Source organism: Xenopus laevis, chromosome 1S (genome assembly GCF_017654675.1).
Source record: "Xenopus laevis strain J_2021 chromosome 1S, Xenopus_laevis_v10.1, whole genome shotgun sequence".
Taxonomy (NCBI): domain Eukaryota; kingdom Metazoa; phylum Chordata; class Amphibia; order Anura; family Pipidae; genus Xenopus; species Xenopus laevis.
In genome coordinates this window covers 179,961,849-179,979,872 of record NC_054372.1, presented here as the reverse complement: position 1 = coordinate 179,979,872, position 18,024 = coordinate 179,961,849, and the positions used below count along the sequence as shown (strand labels likewise).

Below are 18,024 nucleotides of genomic sequence, written 5' to 3'. Positions count from 1 at the left end.
AGCGACAGGTTCTCCCTTCTCAGGGGTCATTTTGGAGTTTCGCGCCGTTCGCCGGTGACGTCATCGCGCATGCGTGCGCACCTCCCATTTTCCTTCGCGCCTTTCCTATTGAAGGCGCAGTCTTCAGCAGCGCTCCCTCCGGATCACCTCGCTGTCGCAGGCTCCATCTGGACCACTTTTTTCCCGCACAGGCAACCGGCGGGTTAGCTTCCTCTTCCATAGGCAAGGTCCGCACTTTTGCAGGCAAGGTTGGGTTCAAGAAGTTACAGGCTCATCTCCAGGGACGGCCGTCATTCCTCAGGCCTGTATAAAATTAAATATACTCATTTTCTTCTTGACCCTTGGGCTATTTTGATATATATATATATTTAGATATATATATATATATATATATATATATATATATATATATATATATAAACTTATTATGTATATATATATACTATTCGTAAGGGCTATGGCAGACCCCACCAGGGAAGGTCCCAAGCTGCGTTCTACGCAGTCATCTGCCAAGGTTCCTTCCGTCCCCAAGGTTTCCTTTCTGGCATGCGCCAGTTGTCGCGCCAGACTTCCCCTGGGTCACCCTGAGCCTACTTGTATGGCATGCTCACAACCTTCCCATGCCCCTGCTTCTACGGACAGCCAGGGTGCATCAGATTCAGTACCTGAACCTCCCTGGGCAAGAAATTTAGCAAGCTCCATTTCTTCCCTTCAGGGACTTGCGCGGCTTCCTGAGTCCCTAGACAAGTTCCTTGCCCAGCTTGCTTCCCAACCTCCTTCAGGGGTAGCTGGGAAACGCAAGGCATCTAACACCTCCTTACTTCCGGACTCCGACGAGGAGTCGGAACTTGCAGAGGATGGCCAAATTTCAGACAGGGACTCTGACGAGGATTCCCATCGGGAACCAGAGGTTCCCGCAGCTATCTCTGACATAGACAGCTTGATCGAATCTGTTCTTGAGACTCTCAACGTGTCTCCACCTGTCTCGGCCGATCCTTCCAAGGATCTTTTTAAGAGACAGAAAAAGACTGCTAAGTTGTTCCCTTCACATGACCAACTTTTTTCTGTAGTCAAGGATGAGTGGGCCTCTCCAGAGCGCAAGATTAATCTTTCCCGTCGCTTTGCCCTTCTCTATCCTTTTCCCAAGGACGACACCGATCTTTGTTGCCTTTCTCCCACAGTTGATCCCCCAATTTCCCGACTAGCCAAGTCTACCACCATTCCAGTCCCTGACGCTGCTGGATTCAAGGACCCCATTGACAAAAGGCTAGAGGGATTCTGCAAATCTATATTTTTTGCCTCAGGTGCGGCTCTCAGACCGACCTTCGCTACCGCGTGGGTCAGCCGCGCTTCAGAAGTGTGGACGGATCAGCTTTGTCAAGCTGTCATAGATGGATCTGATCAGGCTTCCATTTTACAGCTGGCGGAGCAACTCAAGGAGGCATCCCAGTTTCTCTGCCAGGCATCCTTAGATTCAGCTAAGATGATTGCAAGGGCTTCCGCCACTTCCATAGCAGCCAGACGTTTCCTCTGGCTCAAACATTGGTCGGCGGATTTAACATCCAAGAAGTCTCTTGTCTCTATTCCTTTTGCAGGCAAGGTTCTATTTGGCACTGAGCTGGATAAAATCATCAGCCAGGCTACAGGGGGTAAAAGTACCCTTCTTCCACAGAACAAGCCAAAGCATCAGCCAGCAAATCGTCGTTTTTCTCGATTTCGCTCCTTTCGTTCCAAACAGGCCAAGACTCCAACCACGGAAAAGACTCCCTCGTTTAGAGGAAAGTGGAAGAGACCCACCTGGTCCGCTGGTAGACAAACTCAGAAACCTTCCAGCGACAAGACGTCCACTTCCTGAAGGTTTGCCCACCTCCCGAATCGAGAGGGTGGGCGGGCGTCTCCTCTCCTTTCGGCAGGTCTGGTCTCACTCCTTCGTAGATGCCTGGGTTCAAGAAGTTCTCCACCAAGGTTATTCCATAGAGTTCCGACACCATCCTCCGGAGAGATTTCTCTCCTCTCCTCCTCCATCCAATCCCGTACGCAGAGCAGTCTTTTGGAATGCCATCTCCTGCCTCCAACAGGCAGGAGTTGTGGTTCCGGTACCCAAGGAGGAGGAAAGGCAGGGGTTCTATTCCATCCTCTTCTGTGTCCCAAAGAAGGACGGAGGAATTCGCCCCATCCTGGATCTCAAGAAGCTCAATCGTTGCCTCAGACGTTTCTCCTTCCGGATGGAATCCATCCGTTCCGTCATTTCAGCTATGGAACCCGGAGAGTTTCTTTCCTCAGTCGATATCAAGGACGCATACCTTCATATCCCGATCCACAAGGCACATCATCGCTTCCTGCGATTTGCCACTCTGGGGAAGCACTTCCAGTTTGTCGCTCTCCCTTTTGGTCTGGCTACGGCTCCTCGTGTCTTCACCAAGATCCTGGCTCCAGTTCTAGCTCTCCTTCGGTCTCAGGGGGTGTCAGTTACCCCCTACCTGGACGATCTCCTCATCAAGGCCTCATCAGTCCAGAGGAACCAATCCGATCTGTCCCTTGTGATCCAGACTCTGCAACAACATGGCTGGATCATCAACTTCAAGAAGTCATTCCTGACGCCCGCACAGAGAATGATATTCTTGGGGACTCTCTTCGATACCCAGCTCTGCCGCACCTTTCTTCCAGCGGACAAAGCTCTCCGCTTACGCAACCGCATTCTTTCCCTAGCGGACTCGCCACGCACTCCTCTCAGATCTTGCATGCAGGTACTGGGTTCGAGGGTCTCGGCGATAGACACCATCCCTTATGCTCAGCTTCACACCCGCCCCCTTCAGCGAGCCATCCTGACACAATGGAATCCAGAGACGACATCTCTGGATGCTCCTATCACCCTCCCCACCATGACGAGGACTTCCCTAGGGTGGTGGCTACAACCAGCCAATCTCAACCAGGGCAAGCTTTTTGCAATTCTCCACTGGACCATCCTCACCACGGATGCCAGTCTCCGGGGTTGGGGTGAGGTGTGTCAGGGTCAGACGGCACAGGGCAGATGGCTCCCCTCAGAGACATCTCTTCCAATCAATGTCCTGGAACTCCGAGCCATTCGCCTAGCTCTCCATCACTGGACAGACTTCCTCAAAGGCAAGACCATCAAGATCCAGACAGACAATGCCACGGCCGTGGCATATGTCAATCACCAGGGAGGGACCCGCAGCCGGGGGGCCATGCAAGAGGCCTCGCGCATCCTCACCTGGGCAGAAAAGTATGTACCGGCCATCTCCGCAGTCCACATTCCAGGAGTGGAAAATTGGACGGCGGACTTTCTCAGCAGGGAAACTCTCGACCAGGGGGAATGGGCCCTGCATCCAGAGGTGTTCCAGTCTCTAACCGACCTATGGGGCATGCCAGAGGTCGACCTGATGGCCTCCAGGGCCAATGCAAAGATTCCGCATTTCATGTCTCGGTCACGGGATCCGAGGGCCGTAGGGGTAGACGCGCTCACGGCTCCATGGCCGTTCAGCCTTGTTTACCTTGTCTTCCCTCCTCTACCTCTCCTTCCCAGGATACTCAAGAGGATCAAACAAGAAAGGGTCAGGACCATCCTCATGGCACCATACTGGCCCAGAAGGGCCTGGTTTGCAGATCTCATCAATCTCGCAGAGACAGAGCCCATCCATCTTCCACTTCGACTAGATCTTCTAAGTCAAGGACCAGTATTCCACTCGAATATTCATCTGTTCCGTTTGACGGCCTGGCTCTTGAGACCCTAGTCCTCCGACGACAGGGGTTTGACGACAAAGTGATAAAGACTATGATTGCAGCCAGAAAACCATCCTCCTCCCGAATCTATTACAGAACATGGAGGACTTACATTGCCTGGTGTTCCGCTCACTCTTTTCCCCCGCATCGCTACAGCACGGCACGCATACTCGGGTTCCTGCAGCAGGGTCTTGACAAAGGTCTTCGCCTTGCCTCCCTCAAGTCTCAGATCTCTCCCTTGTCCGTGCTCTTCCAGCTCCATATAGCACAAGAATCTCCCATTCGTACCTTCCTGCAGGGAGTCGCGCATATCGCCCCTCCCATTCGTGCTCCAGTACCTGGTTGGGACCTCAACCTAGTACTATCGGCTCTACAAGGTGCTCCCTTCGAGCCCCTCGCTCAGGCCTCTGATACTCTTCTTACTTGGAAAACCTTGTTCCTCCTCACTATCACATCAGCCAGAAGAGTTTCCGAGCTAGCAGCACTTTCCTGCCGCTCACCATTCTTGATCTTTCACCAGGACAAGGCTGTGCTCCGGCCCATACCCTCCTTCCTGCCAAAGGTGGTATCGGCCTTCCACCTAAACCAGGACATTGTTGTCCCATCCTTTTGTCCGCAGCCTAAGGGTTCTAAGGAGACTGCACTACATTCTCTGGACGTAGTCCGAGCTCTCAAATACTATGTTCACAGATCCGAATCCTTTCGGAGGTGCGATACCCTCCTCGTCATCCCTGCAGGCCCCCGGAAGGGTCTTAAGGCTTCTAAAGCCACCCTTGCCAGATGGATACGATCCACGATCCACAGGACCTACCAGATCGCTGGTAAACCTTCTCCTCTTAGGATCACGGCTCACTCAACTCGGTCACTGGCGGCCTCCTGGGCAGCACGGAACATGGCATCCGTGGAGCAGATCTGCAAAGCTGCTACCTGGTCTTCCATTCATACATTCACCCGATTCTACCAGGTACATGTTGCCTCCTCTTCAGAGGCTGTCTTCGGTAGGAAGGTACTGCAGGCTGTCGTACAGACTTCGGCTTGATCTTTCCACCCTTCTGTGGACTGCTCTTGAACGTCCCTCCAGTGCCTGTGTCCCCCTGAGATGAGAGAGTAAGATGGATTTTTGTCTTACCTGTAAAATCCTTTTCTCCATCGAAAGGGGGACACAGGCACGCCCATCCCTTATGATATCAAGCCTGGAGGTGGAATGTTCCTTGGTCAGACCCTGCCTAGATCCAGTATTCCCTCCTACTCTGGTGGGGCCCCCCAGCCCCGGAATCCTTCTCTGTTACAATATCCTCGTTGGCGAGGAAAACTGTCAAGTTAGCCCAAGGTTCATCCTTGGTCGGTTCTAGTTATTTCCTCAGTTCTTTTTTTGCACTTTTAACGTTCTGGGTTGTGACAGCCTCCCGGTGGGGGTGTAGCCTGCTAGGATAGGTGGGCTGGCCCCTGGGAGGGCTGTCAGAGTTCTTGTTTCCTTTTAGTGTCCTTTCCTCCTGGAAGGTGAAGTTAACCCTCCAGTGCCTGTGTCCCCTTTTCGATGAAGAGAGAAAAGGATTTTACAGGTAAGACAAAAATCCATCTTTCACTTTTATGGATGATTTATTTTTGCAGCCGTGTGGGACTGCAATGGGGTCCAGCGTAGCCCCGTCATACGCAAAAGCCTTTATGGCAAGATTGGAAGAATTATACCTCTTTTGCGATGTGGACTATGCCAACCATTGTATGGCTTGGTTTAGATACATCGATGATATCTTCATTGTGTGGCGGGGCGAAGTTCATTCACTGTCTAGGTTCCACGTAACTGAATGGAATTCATCCTTCTATCTCGTTTACACTCTCACGTGATATCCAGCAAATACAATTCTTGGATGTAATATGTAAAAGACAGGAGGGGGAGTGGATACAACACTATGTGAAGCCAACAGATCGTAGCCAACTTCTCCATTACAAAAGTTATCACCCTAAACGTGATGAAATCTATCCCTGTGAGCCAACTGACTACAGTGAATAGGATTGTAAGTGATCCAGATGAAAGACTTTATGTGCCAGTAATTTCGAGAAAGGTGGTATCCAGAAGCAGTCATATGTGAAGCTAGAGGTAGGGTTGACTACGTAAGAACCAGGAGAAAAAATAGGAGGATTCATTTTGTTACATGTTTTAACAGACAAAGTCAACAGATTAATACTATGTTATGCCGTCAATGGCACATCATCCCAATGAGCGTATCCACATATAGAGGAGTTTGTTTCCCCGCCACTCTTGTCCTATAGGAGAGGAAAAAGTATAGGAGCAACAGTGACTAAATCAAGAAAAGAATAAATGTGTAGATACATTTTTATTAAAAAGAGCAGTGGGGATGTCACCATGGCTTGGATGTAATCAGTGCCCCTACTGTATGTACTTAAGGAGAAGGATTTCATACATCCAGAAATGGGGTATGTTGTACATTTACGGAGCCATTTTACGTGTGTTTCGAAATATGTGGTTTATGTGTTAGTCTGTCCTTGTGGTCTCATCTATATAGGTGAGACCTCACAGATGATTAAATCACGTATCTCCCAACATAGATTCTCCATAAACTTAGGTAACATGATGTGGATACACAAACTAAATTCGGTGCAATCAAAAGGGTTAAATAGGGACTATGATCTGTACCTTTTTTTGTAAATAACTTGCATAATAACCTTTGACAATTAGATATGTTTGGAGATTGCTTTATATATGAAGTGCATGGTTTAAAAAGCCTGAGAAAAGTATAGAGAGAAATAGCCACTGTTTCCTTTAGAGTATCGGCAACATGTATAGACTATAATGTGGATTATAACCATTCAATAAAAATCTGATGAATCCCCTGGAAAAGCACATGACCTTGTGTTTTTCTATGTAATACTATTTTTGGCTTGATATAGGGCACGTTACATTTCCCAAAAACATAGCCTGTTTTAATGTGAATTTTTCACTTAATACACCTTTTTTGCATATTGTGAGTGCATATTATATCCTCATTTGTTGTCACTATTACTAGGTTCCTTTTATAAATTAAAAAATGTGTAATAAAAACTTACAAATTCGAGACAAGTCATGCTTACTTTTAGTGATAGCTGCACTGAATTCTGAAATCTTCAAAAAGCTGTCCTCCTAAACAGATGAGCACTAAATAGTGTAATTTTGTGGTTACATGACAGACCCACACTTCTATGCCAAACCAGAGCTTTGCAAGTTTTGTATTCTTTACTTCGGAAAGTTATAAAGAGACCTAGAGTGCAGAGCATATCAAGAGGCTACACTGTCATATAAAGTATTTCAGAACACAAACTACATCACATGAAGAAGCTCACAGTAGTAGGGTTAGGAAACACATAATTGAATGGTTTAAATATATGTACTGCTTATGATAATGGCGGCAGGTAATCCTGTAAAGATGTTTATGGTGCTGTCCCCCTGTCCTCATGGGTGTAAGAACATGGACTTCTAGCTAGCACCATGCCACAGGTACAGGAGCAGACCCACTGCCTATCATAGTGAGACATTTGCTGTTAAAGGGGAAACAAACCCCCTTGCTAATGAAAATTTCTAACCCCCACCTTACATAGCCCCATCTCTCTGCTCCGCCCCAGCCTAGGTGTTACCTCCTGTAATTGCCCCTAATTCTTTACTTAACTCTCCTTGCAGAGTCAGTGGAGCTCACGGACGCCATTTCAATAGAAGGGGGTTTTATTCTCCTTTAAAGGAGATCCAAACCCTTAATTATAAAAAAAAAAACCTACCTCCCTGCTCCCCCCCAGCATAACTGCTCCCCGGGGGAAATGCCCCATACTTTATATTTACCTCTCGGTGCAGAGTCAGGCATCGGAGTTCCACGCAGGTCTTCAGTAAGCTGAGTGGGAGACCTGCGAAGTGGCGCATGCGCAGTTGTAGCAATAACTGCGCATGCGCCGAAATGGATGGTAATTTCAAAGCGTCGGAAGATAGCTGCATGCAACTCCAACTCTGCAAGGAGAGTTAAGTAAAGAAGGGGTTAACCATGTACACATAAATTAACTGAAAAGTATCGTGTACAAAATTGCCTTATGAACTATATTGGGCAGTAGTTTTGTTCTAAAAACAATTATTCACTTTAGGGTGATTTGTTGCCTGTATTGGTTATTTACCTAGATTGAGCCTACTGGTTAACCACTGCCATGCTTATTTTATAACTGTTGTGTATAATGATCCTGCTTTGGTTACTTTTTTTCTCTTGCCTAGGAATGAGGATCAGAGAAACACATTACAATATTTCTTATCTCTTGCTAGTCTAGTCTTTGCCCAGATAGTAAATGTTGCAATTTATGTCAGTTAGGTAGCTAAAAAGGGGCTGTTTAGTACAGTAAATGTGTGTACAGTTAATGTCCTGCAAGAAACTACTAAACTATATAACTGTGTGTGCAGCATTCTTTAAAAATAGCTTGAGAGCTTTAACCAAAGACTTAAAGTGGACCTGTCACCCAGACACACATCTGTATAATAAAAGTATTTTTCAAATTAAACATGCAATCCAATTTCTGTTTTTTTATTAAAGCATAGCTGTTGTAAACGCATTTACAGCTGTCAATCAAATATTGTCTGTCCCTCCTCCAGACAATTCCACTTTCCATTCAGCACTTCCTAGATGTCTGTGCTCTCCCCACATTCCCCGTTCTCTTCACCGTTTGTGTAGCCAGGGCATGGGGATGGACATCAGGTCCCCAATTCTGGTCCACAAACAAGATGATGCAAGTCTTGCCTTTATAACAGTGTCCACAAAATGGCTCCTGCCTGCCTGCTTGCTGTAATTATAAGTTCCCAGACTGACGAGATTCAAACAATTTATATTGTGTAATTAAAGTTCGTTTTTCTTGACTAATGTGATAAAATAGGATTTTGAAAAATATTTTCTTTTTCAGGAGACAGACAATACAGATGATAATTACAGTGCCTACTGTAAGTATTTTTGTTCACCTGGGCATTGTATTTTTCATATAGCTACAAGTTAAAGGACCAGTAACGTCAATTTTTTTTTTTTTTTTTTTTAAATTTGTTTGTATATGACAGAAAAAAAACCACAAAGCAAAGTTAAATATGTCTTGGTGTTTTTTTTCCGTTATATATTAACAATTGTTTTAAAAAAATATTACTGGTCCTTTAAGATAGCATAGATCACATTATAGTGTTACCTTTAAGAAGTTACAAGTCACCCTGCTGACTTTGTGCTGGAATCTCTGAAAAAAAATTGTTATACATTTTACAGCATGAAGGGTGGAAGGCAAAAGCTATCCCTTAACTCACTGAAATGACCTTTCATTCCCTTTAATGTTCTCTATTACATGACAGGTAACGGGAGAAAATTTACTATACATATAGTATATAGAATTTTTCTTTATAATTTATAGATGTTTGGGATCTATTTGGAAGGCTTGAAACTGTTTTTTTTTCCAGAGAAGTAGTACTTTCTTTTGTAGATGTCACTGGTCACCATACACTGATCATTAAATAGCTCGGTCTGTCAGAGGCCTTGGGGTAAAATACTTCAGAAGGTTGGGACATATTCAGTGCAACCAATAACTGCACAATTAAGACCAAATGGGCAACATTATTTTATCAAACAGTTGACATCCTACTTTGTGATTAAAATGAAAGGTTTTGCTTTAATTTTATGTAAGTTGTGCAACAACTGGGAAACTGTATTGACTCGAGTATAAGCCTACACGTTTGAAAAAGTTAATTTAAAAAGTTAAAAGTTAATCATATACAGCTTTAAGCCACAGATTCTGCACAGACACACACACAGTAAAAAAACAAGGTGCAAGGACAGAAACAAATGTGTATCAGCTCAAGTGCAGCAACACAACAGACACAATCCAGAAATTACATCATCTATATCTACTTTCTTTAACCTGATCTATAGCATTTAAAAAAGCCTACCTGGATGTTGCTGAACTACATCTCTCTGCAACACCCAAATAACTTAAAGGTGCAGATTAGCATGCCATATAGTGGAAATCATCGCCATTCAGCCCTCTCCATGAGGTGTGTAACTCCATTGGGAGAAGGTCTATACCGTCTATTCATACAAAGGCAGACTGTCGGCACTAAACAGTGCACATAAGGACATCGCCAAATTGCGCTATCAACCCCCCCTTCGTCGGGTCCTTGCTGTCCTTCTCCAGCCTCCTCTTCATCCTCTTAGCCCTACCATCATGGCACTGCTATCCTGCTTATACCTGGATCCTATATTGGGCGCAGTCAAAGACGCCTATTTCACCTCTCTCTGTATAATTATGAGCACCGGCACTGCCCCCATTCTGCAATGCACCCTCTGATAGTTGCCTGAGCCTCAGGCTGTACTTTCAGGAAGCTTATGTTCCCGGGAAGGCGAATGAGGCCCCAGTCCGGGAAGCCATTCTGAACCTAACAACTGCAGTTGGCAGAAAGCGGTCCCACTCTGGCCGCTAGCGTGGCGCTTCTGAGGAAAATTCTGGGGAGGGGGGGCAATTCATTGGACCGGGACCCTAAAACCAGGCGGGCCATATCCTAGGGCGCCTTGTGGGAACGATCCTTATCGAGTCTGCTATTCCGGTGGATCCTGTTTGTTGGTGCACAAGGTCTGTTGCGGCCAAGGAGGGAGCGAACCGATCTTCGACTCTAGTATAAGCCGAGGTAGATTTTTTCAGCACATTCTGGGTGCTGAAAAACTCTTATACTTGAGTATATACAGTATGTTAAAGTAATCCAGCAACATATTCTTTCTAGTTTTCCCAGCTTTGTGATAACACTTAAGCACTGAGTATCCCATACCAGTAAGTTACACATTAACTGAAATTGTGAAGACTGTTTGCTGAGTAACTTTCATGCAAGATATCCTAAAAAACCTGCCCATGTCCCCAACTTCTAACTATATTTCTATCATATGTACTAAACAACTAGGTACATGTTATAATGTAACATTATAGTTTTGCTATTTCTATATTTCGTCGAAAAAAAGTTATTTTTTAAAAAATGGAATTGAGCTAATTTGCTGTATATTTGACTACAGATTTTAATTTAAATTTATTTTTTAAAGCGAACAATGATATCAATCAAAATAATAAATCTGAAAGGAATTTTGGAAACAGAGGAGGTAAGAATCCTAAGTATCTGTAATTTTGAAAAGTTAGCTTATTTTGAACTGCATCTTGTATTAAAGGGAATAGTTATTGCTCAACAGATAATTGTGTCCAAAGAATAAAACACATGCTAATTTAAGTAAAAATATCTGTTTTTGTTAGAGTAGAGTCCATTCACCTATTCAGGCAAGTAGACTGGTGCATTTAGTTTAGACTCCAGGATTGAGCAGCATACTGGTTGTAAATCTGCTGGACAGAAGATGCAAGTTGTTCCGTTTTTGACCAGGGAAAGCTTATATTGTCTGGCCACTGAAAACTGTTGCCACTGGTTTCCAAGTCAGTGAAAATCCTTTAGGGTAGGGTGATGGTATCAAGTGTTTTAGCTGGTGAAGAAATGTGGTCTGGTTTTAGCATTTTTATGGTATTTGTAGGACTGTGTTTGCATTCCAAATGGATTATGATTATGACTATGTTTTTCATTTAGGTTATCGATCTGAAAGGGGTAGAACGAGTAATTTTAACAGAGGTGAGTTTCACTTGACTTGACACATGACTGGGGCAGCTGGGAAACTGACAAAATGTCTAGCCCCATGTCAGATTTCAAAATTGAATATAAAAAAATCTGTTTGCTCTTTTGAGAAATGGATTTCAGTGCAGAATTCTGCTGGAGCAGCACTATTAACTGATGAGTTTTAGAAAAAAACATGTTTTTCCATGACAGTATCCCTTTAAGGTATAACACAATGCTTGCTTTAATGGCAATTTATATAAAATGTTGTGTCTGCTTGCTGAGATTGTAGATTCCATGAGTAAAGGAAACACCTTTTGACTAATTTGATTATTACAAGATTATTTTGCAATATTAAAATTAAAAAAAATATATATTTTTCTTAACACTTGTATGAAAGTTATATGTCCACTTTTTAAATTTTTTTTAAAGATTTGTTTTTGCATAAAAAAGAACATAAAACCAATTAACCTGGTCATTATGCATTTTAAATTAATAAGTAATATACAACCTTAGTCAATATTCATAAAAAATGTATCGGGTTACATGAACATTAGACTTGTCCAGTATTAACACAGATTCGGTTCCATTAACCTGTGGATAATTGTCCCTTTCCTGCTGTCAGACCAACTCTGCTTCGTTTCTTGAAGCGTGTGTCCGTTTAGAATAAAATGTGCAGGTTACAATCGCCAAGTAGTGTACAAGCTCGCCCAGTAATATCACCTTACAATGACATAAGTGTGCAAGAGCATAACGTTTTTACTCTTAAAAGGAAACTCCGTAATTGGGCAGGACCACAGGAGATAAAATCTTTATATAAACCTGGAATGACAAGGGGGATAACAGGGTTGTCAAAAAGCAATAAATTGTAACTCTTAAGATCCCGAAATTACATTTATTTAAGATGTAAAACGCAATAATATACTGATGTACTCTAGACTTTTTTTTTTTAGGATATCAAAAAATTACACAAAAGTCTTACTTTATTGGTCAGCATATCGACCCCACAGAGGGGTGTCTTCCTCAGGACAAAAGCACCTCACAAATGTGCCAGCAAACATTATAGTTTCAACTCCCTAGGAACTTCTCACTTAATCCTCACTCATTGCACAACATTTCCCTCCCCATATTTAAAAATGCATATGCCTTATAGGAGAAGGAAGACAGTTTATTGCCAACATATTAGGCACCATAGTGCAAGCTAGAACGCTATATTTATTCTGCAGAATGTTTTGCCATAACTGAGTGAACAGCTCTAGACACTGTCTCTGTTTGTTTAGGATAGAAGCTGCCATATAAGCTTGGTGTGACATCACTTCCTGCCTGTCTCTCCCTGCTCACGCATAGCTCTGGGCTCAGATTACAGCAGGGATGGGAGGAGGGAGGGGGAGAGGAGCAAACTGAGCATGCTCAAACCCTTCTCGCAAGGTTTAAACTGAAAACAGGAAGTCTGATACAGAAGCCCATGTGTATACAAAACCAGGAAAGAAAAGCTGTGTTTCTATTGACACGGGACTCAGAGCAGCATTACTTTGAGGGTTTACTGGTGTATTTATATAGACCTTTCTTTTAAAGCTTACTTAATTTTAGCCTTTCCTTCTCCTTTAACTGACACTTAAAAAACATTTAAAGGACAAGTAAGTATTTAAACCTTTTGGCTGAACAATGTCTCCAGTCTCTGAATCCAATATTATTCATGACACAATAATTTCTTGGCTCTATCAACTCTTTTGTTATGTTGCTTTAAAGATCATTTTTTTTCTGGCTGCGATGCTAGCAGAGTTGGCAGGTCTGGTTCTGATGGAGTTGCAGGATGGGACAATTGCAGAGATGAAGATCTCACCTCAGAGCCCTCCGCCATCTTGGCGTCCGGCTGGTTCTTTATCCAGTCCAGAGTGCTTCAGTATATTGTTGGGCTTTGCATATATATGTTGGGAAATTCGGCAGAAAATCCTGGTCTGGCTTGCACCTGGCTAATTAATTGAACGGAGTGCAGGCCAATCTACATATTTATTTAAAATGGAAATTTATCTTTTCTAGTGCAGGTAGTGCAGTTGCTCTCGCCCCGGTAGGCAACTGTAGGGCCCAGAATTTCTTACTAAAGGATAAGGATTCATTCCTAAATTGCCAAATTGTGTCTTTAAGGATGCAGTTATTGTTGAAACATTGTTTCAACCAATTAACAGTACACCTCAAACACAATCCTCTGCTGAAATTCATTTACCAGCAATGACTTTATAATTAGGGAGACATCAGACAAGCCTTTCTAGTTATCGACAATTATTTCTAAAGCTATATATATTTGCTTTTAATAAAATGCTTTCTTTGCTGCTGCCCTTTGAATAATTGACTAATCTGTTACTGTCCTGTAAAAAAGTATTGATCAGAACCCCATATTGCCCTGTCACTGCTTCTGATAATACCAAAGGAAAAAGCATAATAGCTGATATAACTGAAGGCCCTCCTTGCAAAACTTATGGGCTTCATAGTCTCTGCCACGGAGGTCCAGCATTTACTGCTCCATGTGTGTCAGAGTGTGTTTTTCATAATATCAGGAGTGGTGAAAGATGTATTAGCTGCCATTGACTGCAAGAAAAACAGAGCACCTTTTGTGCCATAGATCAGTGCTGTCCAACGTCTGTCCTGGGCCCCCACATCAAAGTTTGGTTGCTGTGTAAGCATTTAAAGATATCAGTGCTAAGATTAACTGGCCCCTGCTTTTTTTGCACCTCAGACTCAGTTGTTCACACCTTTAAAGGTGGCTATAGACGCAGTGATATAATCGTACAAAATTTCTTTCGTACGATAATCTGTGTGGTAGGAGACAAGGCGACAGAGATCTGTAAAAAGTTTTGGATATCTCGAAGACCAGGCACCTTTAAAGGTGTCCAAACATTGTAATGATAATGCTGAGTCATATTTTACCATCATATCTAACGATTCAGCTCTTACCGTTAGTAGCGCGGAGGAAAGATCTTTCTTACGACCAATGGTTATGGGAAAGATTGTAATTGTAGCAAGTATGGTCACCTTAAAACCCTCTATTGTTCACACCTCAGACTCACATTGTGAGTGTCTGCATTGTTTATCTGTTCATACCTCTCTACTCTTCTTGCCCTTTGTTGCTTGTGTGTGCAATAATTGATTGTGTGCCAAATGAAAATGTGAAGAGCATGGGCCAGTAGGCAAGCAAGCTGCCAACAGTGAAGAGGAGGCACTTCTTGTTTGAAAAGCTGCTGGGGGAATGGCAAGGCGCCAGCATCTAGTGTTAACATTCATTGCCATTCCATTGGGAGAAAACTGCAGGAGCTTGCACATAGGCTTGAAGGGATCTAGGGAGTCCAAATATGGGGGAGATGCCTGGTTGCCAATGGAAGAACCAGTAAGTGCTCTTTAAACTGAAGATAGAGTTCCCTAAGCTATTCAAACTCTTACCTATAACTTGCATTTTTTTACCCACTTGGACCCGACCTGCAATTGCCCTATCCACAACTTTGTGACCCACTGACAAAATGCTGTTGTTGGAAACTGGAAGTTTACTATCAAATGTGGGCGGGACAGAAAAATGTTTAAACAAAATATAAGGAAGTCAACTTGATCTTATGCATACCAGCCAACCCACATCAGTACCCGCACCCAGGACAGCAGCCACACTTACTTGATTAGCCAGGCCCCCCATCTTTCTAAGAGCTGCTCACTTCGGGAAGGCATGGACATTTAAGGGGCCCTGGTCACCAATTTTCTTATAATGTGGGGGTGGCCTGGCCACCATTTTTTTTTCTCATGTGGGGTCCTAGCCACCAATATTTTTAATGGGGGGCCCTGGCCACAAATGTTTTTTTATGGGGGACCCTGACCACCAATAATTTTTTATTAACATGTGGGAACCCAAGCCACCAATATTTTTTTTGTTTTTTTACTGTGTGGTGGGGAGAGCGGACCTGTAGGTGGGGCTTGCGATGGGTGCAGCCCAGGGGGCCCAGGAAATTACGGGGCCCTGCGATTTCTGATGGCGGTCCTGCCCGCACCCGAAGTCCTACCCACAACCTACAGTTTACCTTTGTACCTGACCAGCTGCAGGACTCTTAACATGGGTGGAGTAGGATTCTGCATCTTACAGGGCAAAATTATCTTGTCTTGTCTAATAAAAATGTATCTGTGCCACCTTGAATTAGAATTGAGAAGTAGATTCTGGCAGACCAACTGAATAGCACTAATACTTGGGTGATGTTGTGCTGACTGATTCTGCTAGCACAGGATCATGCATAATGAACAGAGATCCCTGCCCACATACCATTACTTTGACATAAAATCATTGACATTTTTTTTAAACAGCATAATACTTTATTTTCCAGGGACACTGTGTGATATACTATTAAGATCAACACTATCAAAATTATGTCATACTTTCATTAATTTGAAGTAAGCAACAATGTCACATTGTTTTTGTCTGGAAGTAACCTGTTTGGGGAAAAGTGTTTAAGTAGACCACCCCCCTCGCCTAAATGTAAAACCCCTTTCTTCAGAATTCAATGCTTGATTTCTAAAATGAGAGAAGAGAGTTGTCCTCACAGTGGGGGAGTAGTTGGTAAGTGAGGGATTTTTGCTTGGCAGGGCTCGCTAAATTTTTCCATGCACTAAAGTGTTGAGCAACAAAGTATGGAGTGCCATAGTGTTGTCACATAATCTGGGACATTGTCTTCAAATATAAGGCTCTGAAGGGTGTATTTTGATTTTTAGGGTAACCATTACCCATTTAGGCAGTAAAAATAAATGTAAAAATACAAGGAACAGTAATACCAAAAAATAGTGTTTTAAAGGAATGACAATATAATGTAGTATTGGCCTGAACTGGTAACACTGATGTGTTTGCTTCAGAAACACAGCTAAAGTTTATATAAACAAGCTGTTGTGTAGCCAGGGGGCAGCCATTTAAGCACAGGATACACAGTAGATAGATGAGTTCTGAAGAATCCCATTGTATACTACAGAGCTTATCTGTTATGTGCTGTGTATCCTTTTCTCCTTGTTCAGCCTTTAATGGCTACACAGCAGCTTTTTTATATCAACTATAGTAGTTTTTCTGAAGCAAACACACCATTTATACCAGTGCAGGGCAACAAAACATATATTTTCATTACTTTAATACACTTGAATTAAAGTATGTAATCCTTGGCACCTAGCTTTCTGTATCCACATTAATTAAACTGTGTTACTGCTTCTTGCACTTTGCTTTAAAGGGGTTGTTCACCTTCAATGTACAAATCTTATGAAACCACTAACAATGTTCTCAATGTGTTAGAAAAACCATTTTCCATAACAAAAAGAAAAAATGCCATTGTAAAAGCTATTTTTTTATACCTATTAACTCAGCCCTTCTCCTGTCTCTCAGACCAGTTTTCTGAAGTGATGGGAGTGGCCTATTTTGAACCTGACACACCAAGAACTTCCTATATGATGACATCATCATGCCCAGGCTTTGCCCTTACTTGTTTCCTATTGGATGTTGATACTGCCCTCCTCCTAGTAATTTATTGGGTGCTTGTGAACTGTAACCAGTCACATAATTTGAATGATCATTGGTTGATTACTCAATTGTAATGGCAGAGGTTAACAGACGATATAAACAAACCTGCCTTGCAACAAACAATCACACAGCCATGCAGACAAATACTGCAGAAAAGGAAGGAGCAACATTGTTCTCCCAATTCTGGCACTCTCCTTCTGCCTAGACTAAAACTGAATGGAGTGCCAAAGGGGTGCAAACTTTTCTGGGAATAAATACTGGCGTTTCTATATTTTTATCTTTTAATACCTTTGGCATTAAGCATAATGTCAGTTATTTAGAAAATTGCAACAAAACCAGCACTGACTTGCTTAGAAACGTATATAACTTACACATCTAGCAGGGACAGTAGGGCTGCCACCTCACCCTTTTAAAACCAAACACATGAAATCCACAGCCTGCATTGCTAATTATCAACTCAGTTAGATGCTGCAGACTGAACTGATTTCTGTGCAGCCATGTATCATGCATCTAAATGAATTGCTAATTAGCCATGCAGGCTGTGGATTTCATATGTGTTTGGTTTTAAAAGGGTGAGGTGGCAACCCTAAGTGACAGGCAGAGCAGTGTTGAGGGCAGGTAGGTTTTTTGAACATTTTGTGCGCTCTCCCGGGGGGGCGGTAATTTACCTAGGAAAACGATACCTTTTTTAAGTGTTTAAGTGTTCCACTTCTGGAACAAGATTTAGAGCTCTAAATACCAAAAAATGAAAAAGTTCTATTTTTCATGATATAGGGATCTATACCAAAAAAAATATTTCACTTCATGCACAAAAATTCAACTCATTTGGAAAGCCTCAAGCTCATACAAATAGTCCTGGAAGTCACGTCAGCTGCTGAATAATGATTTTTTATGAGGTAAATACACAAAATAATACATGGACCCCCCCCCCAAAATAATATATTTCTGGAAAGTACAAGTGTCATCTCCCATAGTATCCATTATAATCCAATAATTCAAATTTATAAAAATGATTTCCCTTTTCTCTGTAATAATAAAACAGTCGCTTGTACTTGATCCCAACTGAGATATAATTAATCCTTATTGGAAGCAAAACCAGCCTATTGGGTTTATTTAATGATTAGAT

General features: G+C 42.9%; 1 protein-coding gene across 2 annotated transcripts in view; it reads left to right on the top strand.

Annotated features, from left to right (window-relative positions):
* The window catches only part of ddx4.S (DEAD-box helicase 4 S homeolog), a 75,277-nt gene that overhangs the window by 11,832 nt on the left and 45,421 nt on the right, over positions 1–18,024 (top strand). For both annotated transcript variants that reach the window (XM_018240974.2, XM_018240975.2), the window contains exons 3-5: positions 8,665–8,701; positions 10,821–10,877; positions 11,348–11,389. In XM_018240974.2, coding sequence (XP_018096463.1) covers positions 8,665–8,701; positions 10,821–10,877; positions 11,348–11,389 — 136 coding nt within the window. The remainder of the gene's footprint in view (positions 1–8,664; positions 8,702–10,820; positions 10,878–11,347; positions 11,390–18,024) is intronic.